The sequence below is a fragment of the Cyanistes caeruleus genome, chromosome 1 (genome assembly GCF_971803275.1).
Source record: "Cyanistes caeruleus chromosome 1, bCyaCae1.hap1.1, whole genome shotgun sequence".
NCBI lineage: Eukaryota > Metazoa > Chordata > Aves > Passeriformes > Paridae > Cyanistes > Cyanistes caeruleus.
This window is the reverse complement of record NC_141701.1, coordinates 61,895,630-61,919,634: the sequence shown is the minus strand read 5'-3', so window position 1 is coordinate 61,919,634 and position 24,005 is coordinate 61,895,630. Positions and strand designations below refer to the sequence as shown.

The window sequence follows — 24,005 nt, the reverse complement described above, 5'->3', positions numbered from 1 at the left end:
TTCAGAACACTAGTTTTTCTGACCCTTTCTTCTTACCCAGGATAGGTGGGATGAATTGTCTTTGAAAGGCTTTTGTCCCTGCCCATTGGCTACTGAGAAAGGCTAAACATGTAATAGTTCAACAGCCAACTTCAGCAAAATAAACTACATCAGTTGAAAAGGACGACCAACTAAAATAAGCCAATACAATAAATTCCCTAGTCATTTAAGAGGGAGGAAAAGAAGTTTGACTTAAGATGTCAACATTTTCTCTAAAATCAAATTCGCTATGGACTTGACTCCCTGTTGTTTTCTCTTCCATGTCTCCACTCACACTAGGAACAGTATTAGGTATGTTTCACCCAAGGCCTGTTTGCAGTCATTAGAAAAGAGATTAATATACCCATGGGCTGTTTTAACAAAGGCTGACCCATTCTTTTGATTGCCACTTGATAAACAGTAAAAGGTCAGACATAGTTCTGTTTTCCCTAAGAGGACAAGGGACCAAGCTGTGTCTGAGAATCTTTGTTTAATACCTGCTTTCATTTTAGCTGAAGGAAGAAACACATTTCAATAATCTTCCTCCCCCTGTGCAGCACACCAAGGCACCTTTTCCTGGCAAAGTTCTCCTTGCCAAATCATCCAGCAGCAAGACATATCACCATGAAAGCTGAACCCTCCCCCTTCACCTGCCCTCTCCAGACATGCCTTTGCTGTCTCTCCTGAGATGCTTCCTGGAGACTGCTTCGCCACATGCCTCAAACATGTGGGAAGCACCACTTTCCAGTCCTACATGGATTTACATAACTGGTCTCAGCAAATTAAAATAATGTATCGAGTCCTTTAGCTCATTTTGATTTCTAGCTTTTATTGTACTCTTAGTTTATTCAAAATTACCTATAAAATAAACCAGCAAATTAACAAAAAGTGGTGCACAATGTTGATGATACATCTTTCAAAATAGAAAATGTATCACACCAAGCAATATGAAAACCAGACCTTCTAAAGTTCTTCTTACGTTATTTCAAATTTTTGTCATTTTTATCATTTCCTTCAGCTTGATAGGAATGTAATGCAAATACAATTTATTCTATGCAGGAATACTAACCTTGCCTCTATTAAGATTAGCTGACACTTCTGGCTTTTTAATGTATTTTTGAAATCCTAATAATTTCATCAAATTGAACTGAAATAATCACAACTTTATTAAGCTTCTCAGGCTTAATATTTTCCAATATTTCATTTGGATTAAGTCAACTGTTTCCCAGAATGAAAACTTGGAAAAAAAAAAAAAAGGTGGATTTAAAGCAATTTGGCAATAACTTTTGACTATTGGATGAGTGTTCTTAGTAACAAAGGTAGATATTAATTAAAAAACCATGACTATAGACTCAAGAGCACTGAAATAAAATTAATTTAAGCATTTCAACATGCTTAAACCTTGCAACTGAAATAATGCAATTGCAGTGTATTTTTTCTGTGTTTCTATGTGTACAACAGTAGAATTGACATAGGGATTGCATGCAGTTATAAAATACTCTAATAGATGGTTTGAATTGTTATTTTTATCAGCAACTCTTGTTTTTCTTTTTTTAACCTAAACACCACGCAAAAGTAAAAGCATGTTTTACAGTGGATGTGCATTAAAGCCTGTGACCTTTGTAATGTAGAAAAAATACATCATTCCTTCCTGCTCTCTGGGTAACAGAAGCAAATATTAAACACATAGACACAAAAAAACCTCCAAAATGAACTTTTGATAGCTTTTGTGTTTTCCACATCCAAAAAAGGCAATGAAAGAGTGAGTACTAAATTTTAGTGAAAACAACCTCAATGACTGCTGCTCTGAGATGCTGATGAGCATTTGTCCACATTTGCATGCATAGACACACTAGAGGTTCCCTAGAATATATTTCTCTCATTTTCCAGGAGTCAATATTAAACCTGGATTTCAATATAAATGTTTAAGAATTCTCCAAAATTATTTTTAGAAGTTGGAATGTACTTCAGATACTTCTAATAACCATGAAATGAACTAAAATAATTTGTATTGCTTTCATCTTTCTATATTTCTTTTCTTTGTTCATTGTTAAAAACCTTTATTGTTAGCAACCTGTGTTTTTCTCCCTATATAGGAATGAAGCTGTACAGGGTCTATCTGTGGCTCATGGGAATCTCCCTGCTTCTTTTTCCTTTTTTTTTGTTTCTTTTTCTTTTCCTTTTTTTTTTTTTTTTTTTTTTGTCTCTCCAGATCATTAAAGACCAGAAGCTACTGGGGATAGTTGGAGGGATGCTACTGATTGATCTTTGCATCCTGATTTGCTGGCAGGTTGTGGATCCTTTGAGGAGGACAGTGGAAAAGTATAACATGGAGGTATGTCCTCAACCCCAAGTAATACTTGTGGTTGCATATCAGTATCTACAGCTTTCCATAAGATTAAGCTAAAGATGCATTAGGTAAAATGAAAGCAAGTCAGGCTGTGTATTTTGGGGGAGGAAGGGTTCTGGTTTTCAAAACCAAATAGGAAAGAAACAATTTCAACCAAAAGAAATTGTGCGTGTAGTTGCAGGTGCCACATTTCTGTCACTTGTGAGACATTTTATCTGCAAGGGATGTAAACCCAGGAGAGTCCTCTGCTAAGACTCTCTATTAGTGTCTGTTGCAATAAATAATAGATTATCAGAACCCATTAGTGGATTTCAGTAAGAGCTCATTCAAGATAAGTGCAGGAGAGGTCACTGCTTAGACTGCATTCTTAGTGGAGATGGTCAGGAATTATGTTACCTACCACTATATTTATTTGAAGTAATTTTATGTGCATGCACCCGTACTGATTGTTCCTCTTTTAATGGTATTCCCAGAAAGGTCACACAAGCAATTTTGATAGGCAGGAGGTAATAGCTTAATGACAGCTCTACACACTTTCCAACACTCTGGTTGGTTTCTAGAAGTGGAGCTGAAGTTGCCCTTTCTGGACAGCAAGAAGCGTGGCAGCAACAATTCATACCTATGAAAAAACCATCTGTCTGTATGTAGATTTGCATTGTTTGAGAGTTTGCTGCCTCCAAAATGAAAACTGGTGATATCTGAAAACTAGATTATATGAGAACCATCTAGAAGTGTTGGTCTCTTCTCCAATACTTGGCAATCAGTAAGAAGAACAGTAGTTTTCTGATGTTAATTAACATTTGCAAGAAAATATATACCATTTTATGCCACTGCTTTTACTTTGTTCTTCTTTTGCAGTGTAGCTCTGGAATTTTATTAGGAGGAGGTTTTACTTTTTTTAGTATAACTTGTAGAAGATACTTTAGAACAAAGCCTCTTAAACTGCAATGGATTTCTTTGAAGAAATAATTTTAGAGTCAGAAGAGGTTTGTTTCAGTCATTCCAATTATTTCAAACATGGAGTTTGAAATAATTCACAGCTCATAAATTTGTCAATAAAAAATAGAAAATGTAACTGAAATTTGTCTTCTGAAGACACTTCTGGTCTATGTGTGTATAGCTTGAAGCCATAGCAGCTTGTTGAGACCCTTTTTTACTTCATTTTGCTCCAATTGTATTGTGATATTTCAGTTGTCAGTATTGTTAACATTTTCTCTACTCATCTAAACCCAAACATATTATGAAAAATATTCACAAACTCCAATTAAAATAATCTCAGATAGAAGGAATTCTACTTTTTACTTTAGTTTAAACTAAAGATCCTGATACCTAGTCTTACTAGATTCACTTAAGTAAAATGTCCATAGACATCAGCAATAACTGTGAAGTTAAACCATAAATACCATGTATTTGAAAAACAATGTTTACCGTAGTTTTAAATTATTGCATATTTATAGTTTTAAATTATCTGAACTTTTCAGTATATATTCTTTGATCATCTAATGTATTAATGCTGAAAACTTAGTGTGTTTTTTCCACATCTGGGGCTTTCCAGAGCACAGGGCTGTACAGCAGTTGCCTGAACTTTGCATAAGAACTGAAATTCTCTAAATTCTTCTGGAATTATATAAGCCCGTGCAAAGCAACATTCACTGAATGCACAGATGACAATGTTTGATATTTTGATTCTTCAGCATAGAATTGACTTGAACTTACTGTTAGAGCTCCTATCTATTACTGTAAGCTGTGCAGAATATTTTTTAAGCTAATGGATTTGGGGTGGGAAGGAAGTAAAAGTATCATGCAAGAAAATATAGTCATTAAAATATTGTATGTGGATAAAATACGTTACTGTAAAAGCAGTGACGTGAGCTGCAGTTTGCTTTCCTGAAGCACACCTCTTCAGGTCTTAAAAACTCCTGTGTAAAAGTAAATCACAATTGTCTTTGCTGCTAATATTGTTGTTGTTGTGTTGTTCTTTTTTAATTTTTAGGTTTTTAAAGTGTAATGGTGAGTTTTTTAGTTGAGTTTGAATGAACACATATTATCTTTTCTGTATGAAAAATACTTGCCACATAGTAAGCACTGCTAGTGTCAAGCTTCTGTTTTTATTTCAGGAATATTTTGTTGTGGATATTTCTTGTCCCGCTTGATTTTATGAAATAATTTTAACATAAATAAATAATTATTTATGTCACTTAATGCTAATCCAAGTGATAAAGATTAAACTTAAAAGTAGGCTCCAAAGTCATGAATGCAATCAGTCATTCTAACTAATGAACCATTTGAGTTCTGTTCATGAATACTCATCAGCTTCCTGCATGATAGTTCTGCATTTGGCTTCTATCAGCTGGCCCTCTCTTAGCAGTGTCTTCATAAACACGTTGATCAATGAAACCAAGACAAGAAGCCTAAAAGACTGGTAATGTCCTGTGCTGTTTGCCATTATTCACAAAAGAGTTCATTTTAATGAAGGAGCAGCAGTAAATTATCAAGAACTTCTAAAAAGAGTTCTTAACCCCAGAACTTGAAAATCCAGGCTTCTTTTCTGGAGCTGTTTGCAAAGTCCGTGTAATCCATGCCTTATAAACTGAGGATAGGCAGTCTAAATCTAAAAACACAAAAAGAAGTGAAGGCATTTGTAGAGATTCTCTGGCCATTGCAGAAGGCAGAAATTGTATGGGATGTTGGGTCTGTCAGTTTTCAGACTGATTTCTGGCATCTTGACCCCACTGTAGAAACACATCTGTGGCTGCCATAAGACACGATGTTAAAAGTTAAATAACCATGAATGAGCCATAAAGCATCCAGATCCTCCAGTCATCAGTAGGGGAAGTAGTTTATGGTATATGGACAATAAAGTTGCTGGAAAAAGCAAAGAAGTTAAAGACCAAGACAGGGATGACGTTGAAACTTCCCTAACTGTATGTAGATCTGCAGAAGAACTGTAACAGTGTCCCTGTGAACATTTCCTAAGCGTGCTGTGGGCTTGATTTTCACATAATGCTTTGGTGACACAAAGGGCTTCTCAACTTCGAGTAGCAGTGTAACAAAAAAAAGGGAATTAACCCATACTGTTACCTTTATTAATCTGTTATCCTAATTGCACTGGCTGTAACATTTCTCCTTTTGCTAATTTTTCAATGGAGAGACCAATCACTTTTTTTCTCACTAAGTTGTTCCTAGGCTGAACTAGGAATTTGCTTTTTTCATCATAATTCACCTTTTTTGTCATAATCAAAATGTTCTGTGGTTATGCTCAGATGTGAACTAGGTTCCTGCCAGGCTAAGTTTCTCCCAGTCATGTGAACTGGAGTGTATCCTTCCTTCACAGTTTCACTGGCTGGGCTCCTGGGCTCTACCGCCCACGAGGAATTGTGGTGCTTCTGTGGATGCAGCTGGAGAAAAGTTTTGCAAGGCTCTGCCATTTTTTGCTTTTTGATCTTCTTTCTTAAGAAGGCAATGTTTATGTGCTAGGGTGCTCTGTGTGATTTTTTTCCTACTGCCTAGCAAACCTTGCCTGTTTCAGTCAAATCTGACAGATTTGAGCAGATACAGCTTACGGTTGGAAGGATCCATGTGTCCACACACGCGCACCCCTTGCTCGTAATTAGCTCAGCTAGTCAGAGCATGGCACTAATAATGCCAAGGCCAAGTGTTCAGTCCCTGTATGGTCTGTTCACTTAAGAGCTGGACTCTGGATCCTTGTGGGTCCCTTCCAACTCAGAATAGTTTGTTATTCTGTGATTCTATGGTGTAGTAACTCTTCTACTCTGGAGTTCAGCTTGAAAGCCTCTGACTGGCTTATCTTCTCCCAAGACAAATACCTATGAAACAGATTGAATCTCTGTGGCCTTGGAAAGAAGATAGTGATAATGTTTAATAAATAATAACTTTTAGGGGAAATGGACTACCTTTTATAATTCCCAAGGTAAAAAGATTTTGCATTAGTGTTAGATTCAATGAAAGTAGTACCTTGCATAGTGGATGCCAATATTTCTTGTAAAACTTTAAAACATTTATGCAGGGCAATGCAAGCTTTGCATTCCTTGATACCTTAGTACCAATTAAGTAGTTATTTCTGTAATGTTTCCTCTTATGCATTCTTATGATAGCATTATCAATATTTAAAAATAAGCTTCATTCTGGTATCTGGAATATTAGTATTTAAGGTTTCACCTTAATTTGTCCTGGGATGGTAATAAACATGAAATAGAGGAAAAAAAACTGAATGAGATGCCATTTGAGAAGACACAGAAGAGAAAAAGTGATCAATGAGACATGTCCTGTTTGAGCTTCTAGCATTGATACAAATGAAAAATGTAGAAACCAATATGAGAACACCTTATTATGAGGATGTTGCAACAACAAAAATCCCAATATGTAGGAAAGACTAGTAGGCCATGCCAGTGTCAGAGTAGTGCAGTATGTTAAAGAAGAATTCACATTACTAAACTAATAATTTCAGTAAGTGAGACAGAATTCCTATGTATTACAAGTGTATAACAATGCGACCAGACACATATTACTACACAAGCCAGAAAGTCAGCTTTGACTAATCTGTTGAAGGACTCATAAACATTGCAAAACCAAGGTAATGGCTATGTAAACTGGAAAAATGTGGGGCTCAGAATTTCTCATTTGTAATTCAGTAGATTAGAGAACCCACAGACAGGGAATTAACCCTTGATTGAATTCTGAATAACACACACAATCTGTTCCAAAGTCTTGATATCTGAGTTTTCCATAGCTACAAATAAATCATGCTTAGTTTTGATAGTTTTGAAGCAGCAGCAACCAGAAAAAGGTCTGTCAAGTGGTACTCATCTTTGGAAAGCAGAAGAACATTAAATTGAGGAAGCCTCTTAAGGAGAGGCTAAAGAGAAAACTGTAGAGAGTTAAATCTTTGCAGGTGGTTTAGAGAGTATTAAGAACTTCATATGTGTGACACAAGGTAAATTTATGCCATGCATCAAGACTTGAAAAAGAAAGGACTCAGCATGAAAAAAACAGCAGGAAGACATCCTTCAAAAACATAAAATTATATCCAAATGGGGAAAATACACAGGATCATAATGGTTGGTAAGTTAGATGTAGAAGACAATAAAGCAGTCTAAAAAAACATCTCACAATGAATGAAGGAAAAAAAGAAAAAAAGATCTTTCTGTAAATACCAGAAGCAGCAGGTTTGCCATGGAATCTTGGGAATAATGTTTAAGCAGAATAGAAGATCATTACTTGCAGAAAATAAGGCTGTGTAGAATGATTAAATTATTGCTTTGCTGATTTGTTCAGCAAAATTCTTAGTGGAAATTTGTGGAGATTGCTGTGCTCAAACCCTTTTGATGAACTCACTGAGGAGTGACAGGAGTTGCTGGTAGGAATAGGGAAACTGATCAGAAATAAATCAGTGGAAAAAGATTCTGTTCTCCCAGGTTTTCTATAGCAATTCTAAAGAATAATTGTCAAACTACTGACATCAATATGTAATCATTAGCTCAGAACTGCTTTGATATCTGAGCAAAATGTTGCAAGTATCTTGCTATGTTTTCAAGACAGAGTAGAAACCTTAAATTTGTAAGTTAATGTAGTAGGCCAACTTATAAAAATTATCATCAGGAGTAGGATTAGAAATTGATATCCTACGTTGAGGAGGAGTTGACATCATACTTGTGAAGGAACAAGCCATTAAAACTTAGTGAAGTCCTTTGAAGAAGCCAGCAGACATGAATAGAAGATGACATAGCCGGCTAGGTCTCAAAAAAGGACTCATCAATTTCTTTCATCAAAGGCTCTCACAGAAAGGAAATAGACATGGAATATGAGAGAAGCCTTCAAATGGGTATGGAGTTCTTTAGAATAAGGAAACAAAACTACAGAATAAATAAAAGTTCATTTTCTAGTAGAGAGGCATGTAGCCAGTAGAGTCCTTCAGGACAAGTCCCGGTCTTTGTGCTGGTACCTGTATCATTCAGTGGAAGAGGTTATATCAATTTATTTCAGAAAACATAAATGACGCCTGACTGTGAAGAATTTGGGACAGACATTGTGAAGCTTAACATAAAGTGAAATGCTCTTTCCTTATTTCAGCTGCAGCAGTAAAAATAAATGTTGTCTTGTTTGTGATGCAAACTCTTTCAGATATAGAGGAAGATGGAATTATAGATTTAAGTTCAGCTAGAGGGAACCCATAAAGAGATTAAATTAATTGAGTAAATCTTTTTGAATAAGACAGAAAATCCTGGCTTAAAAAAATTATAACTGCCTAAAGTTTTCATTTAAATAACTAACCCATATCAAAATCATGTTAACTGGCTTGACACAGCTCTCTGAGCACCCAGATGTGTTGAGTATATCCTCAATAGATGGTTGTAAGTACTACAGGACTGGAGGAATAAATATTGTTCCTGGGTATCTGACTGTCTTTTCTGTGGGACCACTCCTAGAACCTGAAGAAATCAATGCTACTGAGCTGTTATTTGGGCTGTACATGAATTTAACTATATATAGATACACAATTCTAAGAGTTATGATAGTAACACAAGGTCAGTGGAAGTGAGAGTGGTGCGAAAATAACTGAGATGGGATGTAAAGAATAATCAGGAAGGAGTGCATATATTACGTGTGAAAATCCAGAGTGAGCATGGTGCTGTACCCTGATGGACTAGTTAACCAAGAGCTGTGGCCATCAAATGTAAAATGTTTCCTTAGGAAAGACTTGTCTTTTAAATTTGCCTTGTCCCTATATTTTTTCAATGAAAGTTATGTGAAAATTTGGATTCATCTGCACAGATGTAGATGTTTTTCTTTAATATCCATTTTCATTAATAATACTGCTGTTGAAGGGACTGGAAAATACTTTGGTCCAAAATTATACACAGAGGAGTGTGGGGTGGGCTGGGGTGGGTTATTCACATGATAACATGGAAGTAACACAATTATGGAACTGGCAAAAATGTCTGATTCAAATTCTTGCGCTCAGGCAGAATTCTGTGAATTCTTTGACGTTCTGAAAACTATCGGTTCAGGTTCTTTCTCTTTCTGCATATGTATATATGCATAAACAGATGTGTTTATGGGGTTTTGTTTACATTGTGCTGTTTAGCCAGTTAACAGCTGGATTAGAGAGAACTTTGTCGAATGTGAGGTGTGAAATGAAGAGTTTAACTGGCTGAAGTAGTTTCTGGGGGTGTTCAGCCTAATGCAGGTCAGAGCTTGTTAGTCTATTTGTTCTCTAAATATCATTACGCCCATCTGTTTCCCCTACTATTTTTTAAATAAATTTAATTTCTTTCCTTCCAATTTGAAATATTACAGCCTGTGGGAGCCAAATGTCTCCTGAAATCTGTAGTCTGCTTTCAAACCCTGCCATTGTAGCTCGCAGCAGGCGGCCCGCCAGGAGTAGCTGAAACTGAGAACTCTTACTTGCATCTGCTGGGATGCTGTGGTGACTGGCAGATGCTCCAGAGAGAAGGAAAATGAGTGGCCATTAAAGTCATCTGTAAACCTTCCACCGGCCCAAAGGATCTAGCACAGGTCCAAAGAAAGAGTAAATACTAAAGAGTAAAAGCTGGTTTACTTCTCTCTTTCATTTGACATCAGTTTCCAAGGAAACAGAACAAAACGTGAGAGCTGGGAGCCAGCAGCTGAGATTGACTCAGCTGGTGGCTAGTCCTGCTTCTGTTCCCATGGAAACATGTATCAAGTTGGCAAAAATAAGGAAATAGGGCAGGGTCAGTTCCAAAATGGCAAGATGAATGGCTGCTGCTTAACAACAGCTACTTAACAAGATGAGGCTTGCTGCTACTTATTCCTCTTCAATAAGCAATTCCAGTTTTAGTTCTGCCTCCTAGAAAAACAGTACTCCCCCACCTCAGGAATGTAGGAACTACTGTCATTGACCAGACTTGTAACTCCTCTTGTCCAGCCCCTCGTTTAAAACAATGACTGGCCCAAAAACTTTCAGAGGTGGATGCCAGAAATGCGTAGTGCATATCTGGAAGTTCATCTGTCACGCTTGAAAATTTCAGCTGTGATTCATAATGAGTAGTAACTTGAAATGAGCAGTTGTGTATAGCTCATAATTCTTATACTCTCATTAATTGAACACTTTTGTTATTCCCATAAATGTCAGGGTCTTGACTCTTGCAAACTTTGCACAGATCAGTGTAATGGCTAACTAGACACGACGTGAAGAACTTTTCTTAGTTTTGGAAATGTTGCTTTTCAGTCTCATTGAACATACATTATTTTTCTTTTAGGGTAAAAGAAGAGAATTGAGTCTTCCACTTTTCCTTTGGCAACACTAGTCATTACTGTGCGTCTATGTGTTTACAAGCTTATTTTTCTCTTTCCTCTTTGGTAGACAGTCCCAATCTTATTAAGCTCTTTTTCATGTGACATAGAAACTCTAAGGCATCCTTTTTAGTTAGGATGACTAATATTGCATATTTTAGAAGATCTGTGTAATGTGTTTTATCTATTATTCATCCTCTTCCATATATTTAGTGTATTATTTTTCACTGTTGCACACCATTGAACAAAATTTTGGACTTCACTGTCAAAGCGATTCCCAGATCATTTCCATGAATTAATTACAACTCTGAGAAAATGTATAAGTAGTTCCATGGTTTTTACAGTGGAATTACAGCTACTGAAATCAAATTCCACTTGTCATCATATGGCCCACTCAGTTACTCTCCTCACACATTTTTAGACTCAATTAACCTCAGTGTTTTTATCTGGGTATTTTCATGCTTGTGCTGTTGGGCAACACTGATTTTAGTATGGAATCGTGGTTCTTGGAGTGGAAGTATTATTCTGAAATATGGAAGCATGATAGTGGAGGAGTTTTGTTATATAATTATTGTTACTTGTGCCACTGTTATGTAGTCACTTTTCTGGCCTGTCATTGCTGCTTTGCAGTAGCTGGTCCAATTCTGGGGACTCTGCTGCCAGAGGTACCCAACAGGACCCATCCTTTCAACTGCATCTGGAAATCCAGACTATTGTTCCCCCCATGGGATTTTAAGGCAATCCCTAGTCCTCAGTGAATTAGCCTGTTGGAGGAAAGGAAATAAGATGTCAGATATCTAACTCCAACAAGTCAATACATCCACTCGGACCTAAGCAGCCATTTACCACTTATGATAGAAACACTGCTGAGATTGCTATGTGAGACAACCATCAAATGATTCACCACCTAACCATCATTAAAAGCAGCAGACACATCAAATATCAGGGATACCTGGCTGCTGCACACAGAAGGCACTGTGTCAGTTTTGTTCATTCACTGAGTAGGCTCAGTATATGATAGACCCAGTGGCACTTCTTCACTTTAAACTTCTAATACACAGGATACAATCATTCAGATTTATTTCTCTGAAAACTGAAGCCAGAGCCAAACTTAACACTGGTTTTATGCTCCTTTGTAAGACTACAGTGTTGGTATAGGACAATGCTGATATTTTTGGCAGTTGGGAACTGCCCACCAAATAGAGACATAACTGGCTTTAGGATATTTTAGCATTTGTTAAGCAGTACCACATTAGCAAGGTCATAAAAGTCCTTTTCCTCACATGTTTTTCTTCTTTCACAGATAAGTCTCTATGAGATCTCTGCACACATTTTTACTTGAACTCGAGTGTCAAGATTTACATGCTTTATAATCCAGATAGGAATGTTTTTTGCTCTTTTTTTTCAGTGATTTGAGTTGTTAATATCAGAATTAAAAAAAAAAAAAAAAAAGACAAGAAAACTCTCCATCAAGCACCAAAACCTCATGAGGAAAAACTTCCAAAAAACAGCCTACAAACTGATTAATCTTCCTTGCTGCATTTTATCCTGGGTACTCAGTGTTCAACCCTTTCTAGTACTGTAGTATCTCTCTTGCTTTCTGGAAGAAACCACCACTATAAAGACAGACTTCAATGCTTATGCTGCAAACCAGATGCTGATATGGATAAAAAGAATCAAAATTAATTACTCCACAAATATGCTAAGGCTGCAGTAGAGACTAATAAAGTCTTTCCACTAGACATCTCTGAAAATAGAGAATTCTGCATTAAAATAGCTATTTAGGATAGAGTATCTAATGTAATCAATACTTCTTTGGGGGAAGAATATTCTCTTGTTCCTTCAAACGTTTAAATGGGCTGATACTGAAAAGATACAATCTGGATATCCTGATGGTCCTTAAAAAACATTCTTTCAATCATAAGTGACTTTATGGAGAAGGCAAGCCTCAAGCTTATATTATAGGTAATTATAGGAATATTTATAGGAAATAATCATTCACCTAGAATATCCTGAGTTCTGGCCAATAAACTGTTCTGGAATGGATTAATTAGTGATTAGTCCTGTTGTCAATTTGGAAAAGCAAGCCATGAGTCACCTGCCACAAGATCTTTATGCAGTGCTTGACCATGAAGTAATGTTTTCTCACTCTGAAGGAGCACCTTGGCTTTGCACTAAAACCACTTCAGTGCTGCTCAAACTTAATAGGAGCTGATGTATTTTTCCTTCGAGGTAAAGTGCCAGGTGGAGCACTTCTGTTTGTAAACTTACCCAGGGAGACAGGGAGAGCTGGCTGGACAGCAAGGGCACACACACAGGCAATAAGCAGATGGCAGAGTGCAGCAGACTTAACCCAGACGCAGTGCTGGTGGGCAGAGGGCGTGGGGAAGAGCCTCCTTGAACAAAGCCATCCTCTTTATGGCTATGCAGCACAGCCCATTTTGCTTTTGTGTTTGGATCTCCTGGATTCCTCATGGTTACTAGGCTCTCTTACAGAGCAGCAGGTGTAAGAAATGCACTGTATTTGTGCCCAAACCTTGAAGACTCTGTCCTTCCCTAGCATAGCAATGCAGCCATATTTTGAAAACTATTTTTTTTTAAAAATGCTAGTACCAACAGAGGACATTTTCTTCAAGTGCATTGGGCCATTCTCTGCTGGAGTTTCCTATATGGTAGTAAATCAAAGCCTTTATATGATTATGTTTTAGATATGTAAAATTGTTTTGCTTTAGAGGGTAAAGTTGTTTCTTCTCTGATAAGCATACTCTAAAATTTAAATGTATATTTCACATGCAAGTGAGAAAAAACTTTGCTCTGGCAAACACTAGAATGAACTTCTCTATAAAGAATGTAGATTTCCACAAATCTCAGATGTGCAAAAGCAGAGATTGTTTCTCAATTAGCTGTCTCCTGCATTAATATCCAGCAGAATGTGTTTATGCCTATGCATTTTTATTTTAAAATACCCTCCTGTATAGACTTCTCTCCCTGGATAAAAGAGAAGAAACACATAATAGCTGTTAACCACATTATTAATGGGGCCAATATGCATTAGCAATACTTCTATTGCATATGTATTTTTTAAAGCTATAAAACAGAAGGCATGTTGCTTTTTAAAGACCTGAATCACCCTGAAGTCTACTTTCCAAAGTGTTCCCAAACCTTCAGTAGCTCTGTTCTGGGAAGTGCATTCCTTCCTTCCATTCTTCTCTACCCTTCTGTAATGCTTTCCCCTGCCTGTCTCCATGAGCTGCCATGCTTAACAACTCTCACCTCATGCTCACTTTCACTACCACAATGTGCAGGTCATTCATAAAACCGACTGTGTGAAAGGACAGCAAACTTGTGGCTTTAGATCACTATCCACTCTTGAGCCCCTATTAAAGACTGGTGATCACCTGACTGCAGGTGACCATCAGTCAGAAGTAAGAAGAAAAAGTGAAAAATAGATCCATACTGGACAATTTCCCAAGAGAGGTACTCACTTCTACTTTTGGTAATGGTGCAGAGACGGCTCAAATCCAATCACTCTTTTTTCTTTTTTTCTTTTTTTTTTTTTTTTTTTTAAAGTAAGAAATTAATAAGCCATGAGCTGCATAGGTTGTTATGGACATACTTCTGGAGAGTCAATGTAAGGCTTTCCAGTAAGACCTGATTTAATGGTTTGTAGTTAAGACTCAAAAAGAAATGCTTACTAATTAGTTATGTGGAAGTGGAGCAAGTTCCTCATGCATGAGAGTGCCTCATAAAGGGAGAGACCCAGTCCCCACAGCTGTAGCCACATGGCTGCCCTCTTAGTTGTTTTGTTTTGTTTTTTCTGTTGGTGGTAGTCAACAGTCTTTTCAACAGAAAATTCTGAGTTTTCATTCCATTTTCATCATTACTTCTCACCTCAACAGCAATGTCATGGATCCATTCTTTTGATTTCTGGGTACACTTAAAAAAAAACTTACTGTTGCTGTTTAGCTACTTGTTCTTGAAAACTTGTACTTGCCATCCTAATTTTTCTCATGTAATATCTGCTATAATATATAACTTCTTTATTATGAACATGTTATAAAAAAACTCCTGGTTATCTCAAATAATACTTCGGATTTTAGTTACTGGTGTACTCACTTCTTTAGAATTCCCATTTTATTCAATGCTTTCCATTGATTCTGAGATTTTTTTTGCTTTCTCATGAAGCATCTATGACCCAGGTAAGAATTTTAGAGATTTTAGAGATCCAAGATAATTCTAAGCAGTTGATAATTCCTTTAGCACTTTATATCATATTAGAGTTTACAAAGGTAGAATTCTCATTTTATGAAAATATTCTGCTTATATTTTAAAATTATTATGTCTTCTTTTTTAATCAACAAATGAAATACTGTGTAATTCTTACCAGTGTGGAAGAGTTTCTTCTAATCTGTTCAGGATTAGATACTTGAAAAGACACATATGTGTGAAAAAACGCTTCTCTAAATATTTATTTTCAATATGTTGCATATAGATGTACATAGATATGTTAGAATGTGTTAACATGTACATATATATATACATATTTAGTATCTTAATTGTTGATATTTCATTTCATTCAGGGACATAATTGAAACAATGGTTTGGATTCTGGTTGACAAAAGCTGGATATTCTCTCTGTTATTTCTTTCTGCACGGTGGTTACTTCCCTGAAGAATTCGAATTTTTAATCTAACTGCTCTGAGTGGTTCTCTCACATTTTGTGGGGCTGTTGCAAATACAAATGGAAAAGTACACCTACATCCTGGATTTGTAGGGCTAATGATAGAAAGTTCCATTTACTATGGAATTCTCTGTTTGCAATAATACCATTGAGCCAGGACAAAACTTTGTGCAGCAGATGAAAGCAAAATGAGTATCTCTTGCTTCCAAAATGGAGATGCTCTTCAGCTGTGCTATACAGGTTGAAGGCACACATCTATAGTGCTTTCACTGGGATCTAATCTTACAGTAATGCTGTGAGCAGTTTAAACCAAAGTATTTTTAGTTTTTTTCATATTTTTCATTTGCATGCATTAATATAGAAGAAAGAGCAGCCAGTTAAAGCACTCTGGGGACTCATTCAGGATGAAAATGTATGTGTGATGGCAAATTGTCAAACAACATTATAAGAAATTACCTTACAAAGGAATTGGGCAGGAGTAAGATGGAAAGGATCACTGTGGACGCAATTTGGATATTTTCCCCCTCTTTTCCAGTGTTTTGATATTTTTAAAATAAATTTATAAAATTTTAATTAATATGAAATGAGATCCATATCAGAAATTATCAAAGTAATTAGTTAGCAGTAAAAATTATGAACTTTGACAAGTCATTTCCGCAAGTCACTATGACACTGCTTTCATAAATTGAAATGCCAAACAAGATTTCTGGTTTAAAGGAAAATGACACAATAGGTGAAGCTGCATGTAAATAAATGCTAGGTGATGGTTAGATCTTGATAAAAGAGCACTTAGTTTTAGGAAAATATCATCTTACATCACAGTAGAAGTCAAAAGGAAAACCAAGTGCAAGGAATTATAAGAAAAGAAGCAGGGAACAAAATATAAAGCAATTTTATGCCACTGTTTAAGCCCAGAGTGGAGTTATACCTGCACTGTGTACAGCCCCAGCACAGTTCCTGACCTCCAGGAGATGGAAAACATCCCCAGCTATGTAGAACCTTGAGAAGTATGGAATAGCACCCATCCAAGGAATAGCCTGGGATCACTTCTCTCTGGAAAAGGGATGGATGAGGACAGGGAAGAAAAAAATCTTCAGTGGCATAGAAAATGTGATTGGAAGTGATCATACCTAGTCTATTCCTGTACAAGAGCTAAGGAGTGTAAAGTGCAGCTGGCAGGGGCAAAGAGCAGACAACACATAGTGCAGATGGTGAACTTTTCTATGAAATGTTGTCCATCCTAAAAGCTTACATGGGATTAACACAGCAACTGGGCACACTGATGAGAGAAAAAGCTACCAGGTGTTAAATAAGCAGATGTGACCTCACTCTGAAGGAATCATTGTGTGACAGACGATAGAATATTCTAGAGAGTTGTTTCTATGTTTGGCCTTTTTCAGATTCTTTCCCATGGGAGGCATGGTTTGGTAGGACTTGAGACATGCACTGGGCTAGATAGATTTCTATGTGAGTACATCTTTTTAATGCATCAGCTACAGAGAGAGGGGATACACCTGTATTTTTAAGTTCTCTTTGAATTTAATTTTATTTTTATTCTTTATAAGTTTTTCATAGAATAAAGAGAGCAATTCTGACAAACTGCAGATAGCATTTCTGAACACTGATGGAAAAATGTTTAGAATGTAATTCTCAACACCAGGTGTCCTGCATTCTTTTGAAAGTATGTCACAATATCATATTTTTAGAGCACTTGATAGCTGTGCTATGATGGGAAAACATATTCTTCTAATATGTCATAAAGAGGAAGAGATCATCAGTGTTTACCCAATTTTTATTTAATTCATACAAGCTAACTCCTGAAAAATAAACTGAGGTTAAGAAATGAAATATAGAATTATAGAATCTTTGATACTGGAGGGGATCTCTGGTTATTTTCTGCTTAAGGAAGAGTCACTTATAGTGCATTGTTCAAGACCATGTTAATCATAATTTGAATATATTCAAGTGTGGACTCTCTACAGCCTCTCTGGGCAACATGCTACAGCCCTCATCATCAAAAAAGTGGTTTTTTCTCATGTTTAAATGGTACTTCCTGCATTTCAATTTATGCCTTTTGTTTTTTCATTGAATGCACTGACAAAAGTCTGGCTTCATCTAGAACTATATAGCTAAAAATTGATCATGAGTAAAGAGACACTGTGTGCAGGAGTGAGACTATAAGGCACTAGATTAGTTGAAGATCTAGAATTGTCTTCATTTTGGGAGGTAATGATACAACTGGAATTTCAGAGTTTAATAATATGAAAGAGATTATGTGATGTGAAGACTGACCCCATGTTTCTGTGTTTAGGAATTTGTCCCCAGATTTTTACAAAGACCTTGTGAGAACTGCTTTCATCCCTGCTATTTTCCAGTTAGAGGTTGGCTAGCTTCATCTGGATTTTGAGATATTTTTTCAGCTGCAAATGGCTAACACAAGAGAGAGAATACCACAGCTATCACTGCATCTCCTTTAAAATGGTTCATTTGCCTCAGGCTTTAGGATTTAGCTGTAATGAAGATGAAAGATTGATGGCTGACTGCTGACCTACTTTGAGGAAATGAAAGAGCAGGTGGCATGCTGCTGACTAGGAAAGTAAAAGACTGTACTAAATGCAGAGAAATAAAGCATGTCTGAATAAAGTCTCTTTTAGATCACAGCTTCTTTTCAGTAGCCCAATACAGAATAATACACATCTGGAAACCTCAAAACCTCTTTTATATCTCTGCATGTGTAAATATATTTAACCTATTTGAAATAGTTATTTTCATTTTATGTAAGAAGGCTCTATCACTTACTGCTAGGGCTTTGAATCTATCCAACTGTCACAGCGTGTTGTAGAAACTAATAGGAAAAGCTAGACGAGGCAAATTACAAAAAATGCAAGGCTTTAAGTGTGACAGATGTGTCAGTGGTCGTAACAAACTGCTCTCCAAATTTTGTTTAACCTTTGGCAGAAGAGAGGCACATTCATCTAAACTCAGAATTAAGGTGCTCCCAACTGTGTGCCCAAAGTGTTTAATCATTGTTGTGAACCAGCTCTTCAGAAATGAGCTGCCACCTTTCACCTGGGAGCAGTGTACTCTACTTTGAGTCTGGAACTTCTTGTGTGAAGCATGAGAAGGCACTAGAGGAATAGATTTTCAATTTCATGGTAGCATTTCTGATTTTCAAGCAAACTTGTAATACATTGGTGAGTGCAGCTAATGTTGACCATCAAATATGTGTCTGCAACTTCTCATAACCAGTAAGTTTATGGAGAATGGCATGATTTTTAAGCTAATTGTTTTCATTAAAAAGCAGCTATCTTCCATGTTTTGGAGCAGGTACAGAAGAGAAGAGCTACTTTACCTACCTTATGGGAATAGGACTGAGCTGCAAGCCCAGAGGTTGAATTGTAAGCGAACCTACTCCCTTACAGCTTGCATTTCTGCACTTGCAACAGCCCTCACTGATAACTGCAGTGTCATGCTGACACCCTGAAATGAGAGGAAGATTTACAAACTAAGCAGATCCCTCTGTATTCAGCTTCAGATGGCAACAGGACCCTAGGATGTCATTTAAGTCATCCAATTCTCATTCCTTTGGAGAAGAATCAAGGGGTTGTGCCATTTGGAGAATAGTCAAAGGTGTGTAGCTCTGACTTTCCCTTCAGTAAATTATTATAAAGATCCAAGTATGTGACAAAAGGCATATTTGTGTATCTTTACACTTTTTTCCTTTAACATAAAGAGTTTTTAGTTTATTCTTTGGGTGCAAGACATGGGAGATACCAAGCTATTAGGCTGTCAGTTCTGTAACTATTTCCAAGAATTTTCCTTTCTTAAAGTCTGGGAATGAAAATATGATTTTATCATCTGACATTCAGCCCATATTCTAAAAAGACCTAGTAACTCATATTTCTGTACTCTCTCCCTTTGTTCTGCATCTTTGAAAGAGGAGACAACTAGAGGAAGTGGGCATTTACTAATTTGCTGTTCTTCAATGCTTGAAAGTGATTTAAAGGGATAAAGGGGGAAAAACATGTATGTGTGCATCAGGAAATATGTGAGTTTATGTGCCAAATCCTTTTTTTTTTTTTTCCTTCCCATGCTGTAAAACATTCTAGTTAGGAGAAAACTTACCTTGGGATGGATTTTTTTTGTATTTTTGGTGGGTACTGGACAGTTGCAGGAACTTTTGTACAAATACTAATAAGCATTATGTATGTGTATCCTGTAAAGGACAAAATTTAATTTCATAAATCTTCTTCCTCAAAAGAAGACTGATTTCCAGGTTGTTGTATTAATACTTTGGGTGTGGTTGTTTTAGGGTGTAGGAATTCTGCCATCAAGACTTTCTTTTCTCTGGTTTTGATCTGTCTCACTAGGTGAGATAGATAGGTAGCTCTTCATACAAGGCAAATGTATTGGCTTGCACTCCTGGAACCCACCTGGTAAACTCTCCATCATTTGTTTGCACCATATACAGATCACTAAGAACAGACCCTTATTGAAGCTTTGCATAGAAGCCCTAGAAAGGACAAAAAAATTGAGTTACTTTTATAATGTTAGATTTAACTCATATAACAAATTAAAACCTAATATTAGTATTTTAAAAATAATTTGATGTTACAATTATTCAGATTTTTTTTTAATCTTTCATGAATAATAAGTCTGCCTATAAACAATAATTATATAGAGAAAAAGGATTTCTATTGTTCTTGCTTGAAAAAACCCATGAGAAAAAGAAGTGAAGGTGAGGGTGACCTAAAGAAGAAAGGTGAAAGGAGCAGAAGTTTATTCTTTTGAATCAGAGTCCCACAAGCCAGCAAAGAAACCAAGGCAAAACATACATGTCTGCTGGTGAAAATGCATGTGCCTGGGCATAACTAAGAAACACCTATAAAGAAAATACCAAGATAATTCATTTATTGTCATAGACACAGATTGCAAACTGAATAGATTACTTCCAAAAGGTTAATGAAGTATAGCCATTAAAATGGTGGGGCTTGGAGTGTTTTAGAAGTTAGGACTATTTTAGTGTAGTTTGTAAACATAAATTAAACAGACAATTGTTGCCTTAAAGGATCTATTCAGAATATTCCATGGTGAAGCAATGTCAGTATTCTCTGTTAGAAATCATAGAATCATGGAATCATAGAATGATAAAATGGCTTGGGTTGGAGGGGACTTTAAAGATCATCTAGCTCCAAAACCCTGCCATGGGGAGAGACATTTTTCATGAAGTCAGATTTCTCAGAGACATATTTCCCCTAAGTGACACAGATACAATTTTCCTTTTGCATAACATTAGAAGGAAATTTACTGCTATTGCTACTGAAAGACTTTAAAAATATCCATCTCTAGTTGTAATTCACGTCCACAACTGAGAGGATTAAAGTAAAGGTGAATCCTAAGATGGGCATACTTTGTGGCATTTCTAAATTGATTTTGACCTAACTTACAGCTATTTAATTCACTTCCAAACTCTTGCTGGTGTACACTTAATAATTTTAAACCTTTTTTTAATTCTGCAATTTTTTCACCTGTTTAACTGACATGTTCTAACTTATATAAATAAAGCCAGTGATGTTTATTATGCAGGCAGGCTCCCACTTTCCAAGTTAACAGGTTAGCTGTCACAAAAACATTCACTCTAGGTGGTACAAATGGAAGGATTGGAATATTGTCTATTAGGTGTTTGAATACCTAGATTCGGGTCTATCAGTGTAGAGAGACAAAAAAAGTATGACTTGTGAGTCAAACTTTAGTTTTCTTTGGGATTTCAGTTTTTACTTAATGTTGTCAATGGAATTATTCATCAAAAACAATTTGTGGGATTTATGATAGGAGAGGTCTGTAAAAAATTGTTTGGTAGTAATTTGATTACTATTTTCCCAAATTTTCAGTCACAACACTCCATTTTCTTTTCCTCCATGTTCTCCTAACTCTTTCAATGAACAGTACTGTAGCTTTTTCTCTTTGATGTATGTCCCTTTTGATTAGGAGAGCATCAATTATTTAGATTGTTCCAAACCTTGCAGCCTTACACTTTGAACATAAGACTGTAAGTAGAGCGTTTTGAAGATCAGTGTTTAAAAATAGGTCATGTTTTTCAAGAGACCAGCCAATTCAGTGCTTGAAAATCTGGAAAATCTCTTGACTAACATTCAGTATTTGTTAACCTAATATGGACTTGTTTTTAAATCATTAGCTGTATTATTTTCTCTATGTAGAAAAGTCACCTAGCTTATATACAACATTTAATGCCAGTCATTCATTAACAGTATCTGTTAAAAAACAAGAACCATGATATTCAAGAGGTTTTGCTGAAGGAAAAGAAGGTATTTTCTCAACTTCCCTTTAACATCCATTTCATACTGTTTGGTAACCTTATAAAGCTATCAGTGTTGTTTAGCTATGATAATTATTTGGTGCATGTGCTTTATTATTTTTATTATGATTATTATTAATAGTAATAATAATATTTTGCATTTCTGAAGCACTTTTCTTCTGCCGACCTCGCTTCTTTTTACAAACAGCTAATTAAACTTCAAAACACAGTAAGTGGTGCTATACCCACTTTTCTGCAGGGCACTACTGGAGGGCAAACCATGCTGCCTCTCAGTAGGCAGTCCAGGATGCTTGAGAGGATGAGTAGGAACCCCCATGAATATGAATTGTGAATTAATATGCCATGAGGCAAGTTTTCCTACTTATTCCAACTAATTAGCTCATGGCCTGATAATGAAAAGGACAGAAATTTCAGACTGTTCCCTGCAACTGAGTGCTTAAAAGTTTTTCCCTTATCTCATTATATGGCAGTGGAATCATGACAACCACAGGGCTTCTCACAGTAGTTTCATACACCAGAGAGAAGTTCAAACAAAACTAACTACTTACACATATTTGTTAATTTAATGGTATTTTCCATCCTAACCTGTAAAAGCCATGATAGCTCTATTTCTTCCAGCTTTTCTTCTTTTGTTTTGTTGTTTTTCAGATGGGTCCTGGCCAAGTGCTTTCAACAATGTAGCTTCTGATACTTGTCTAGTTTTGGTGGCTCTCCAAGCACTGGCTGTCACACCCAAGTATATTAGAAATGTTCACTGCACATAAATGCTGAGAGAGAACTAGTTATATCATCAAACCATAGATTCAGTTTAACATCTTCCTTTTAAATAAAAGGAAATCCTTTCCTATTTGCCTCAACTTTAGTGAGGCCCTTGCCACTGTCTGCCATACCCTGATAGAGAAACTGTTGCTGGTGATGAGCAGATAGCAGGTTGAAAGCTGAATGGCTGAGACCAGAAGGTGGTGGCCAGCAGCACGAAGTCCAGCTGGAGGCCAGTAGGTAATGGTGTACCCTGGGCTCAGTACTGGATCCAGCCCCATTAACATCTTTGCTGATGGTCTGGATGATGGAGCAGAGGGTGCTCTCCACAAGGTTGTTGGTGGTGTGTAACCAGGAGGGATGGCTGGTACATAAGTGGGTTGTGCTGCCATCCAGACGTTCCTTAAAAGTTTGGAGAAATGGACTGACAAGAAACTCAGGCAATTCAACAAAAAGAAATGCCAAGTCTTTCACCCAGGGAGAAACAAGCCTGAGTACCCTGGGGGCTGACCAGGTGGAAGTAGCTGAGCAGAAAAGGACCAGGACTTCTGGTAGACACCACATCAAACACAAACCAAGAACGTGCCCTTGCCGTAAGGTGGCCAACGGGACCCTGGGCTGCACTAGGCAAAGCACTAGCGAAAGGTGAGGTCACACCTGGAGTGCTGTGTCCAGTTCTGGGCTCCCCAATACAGGAGAGACAAGGACATTTGAGGGAGTCCAATGAAGGCCCACAAGATTAAGAGACTGGAACATTTCTCCTGTGAGGAAAGGCTGAAAAAGCTGAGACTGTGCATGAATATATATATACGGTAAATGTACACATGTATATATGACACATGATATTCATGTAGCTATGTATATAAATACCTGAAGGGAGGGGAAAAAGAGGATGGAGCCTTTTTGAAGGCACTCAGTGACAGGACCAGAGGCAGTGGGAACAACCTGAAACACAGGAGGTTTTTTCTGAACATTCAGGAAATATATTTTCACTCTGAGGCTGACTGAGCACTGGCACACCCTGCCCAGAGACATGGAGGAGGTATTCTTATCCTTGGGGATATTCAAAAGCCACCTGGATATTGTCCGGGAGCAAATGGGTTGAACAAGAGATCCCTTGCTACCATAGCCAGTCTGTGATTCTTTGATTCTGTAAAATAAAAAAGGTGGGTTTCCTAAGATTCTACCTCAGGGCTACTTGGGATTTCCTCTCTGCTACTAATTTTACCTTGGTTTCCATGGAGCCAAAGGCAGAGGAGCAGAAGAAATCAAGTAATGAAGCCTACAAGTAGTTTCTCAAGGGAATGTGGAGCTGAATAAAGTAAATTGATATGAAATAAATCAGAAACTATTGCTCACTTCATTGAATGTTTGAAAAAAATAACAGAAGTAAGTCTTTGAAGGCCCTACTCTCTGGATTGGTATCTAACACCATTTTTAAATATCTTTATTTTTTTCCCTATTATCTTATATTTGTTACTAGTATCATATTTAAACAATAACACCATTTAATGCTTTCTGAAATGTGTGAAGGACACAGAGGATATTAAGGCCAGTGACATATT

At 36.8% G+C, this 24,005-nt stretch overlaps 1 protein-coding gene across 3 annotated transcripts in view; it reads left to right on the top strand.

The window, feature by feature from the left end:
* Positions 1 to 24,005, top strand: part of GABBR2 (gamma-aminobutyric acid type B receptor subunit 2) — a 454,308-nt gene that overhangs the window by 324,819 nt on the left and 105,484 nt on the right. For 2 of the 3 annotated variants that reach the window (XM_086895763.1, XM_086895774.1), the window contains exon 14: positions 2,231 to 2,353. The exons of the other annotated variant lie outside the window; for it this stretch is intronic. In XM_086895763.1, the coding sequence (XP_086751889.1) occupies positions 2,231 to 2,353 (123 nt within the window). The remainder of the gene's footprint in view (positions 1 to 2,230; positions 2,354 to 24,005) is intronic. 3 annotated transcript variants of the gene reach the window in all.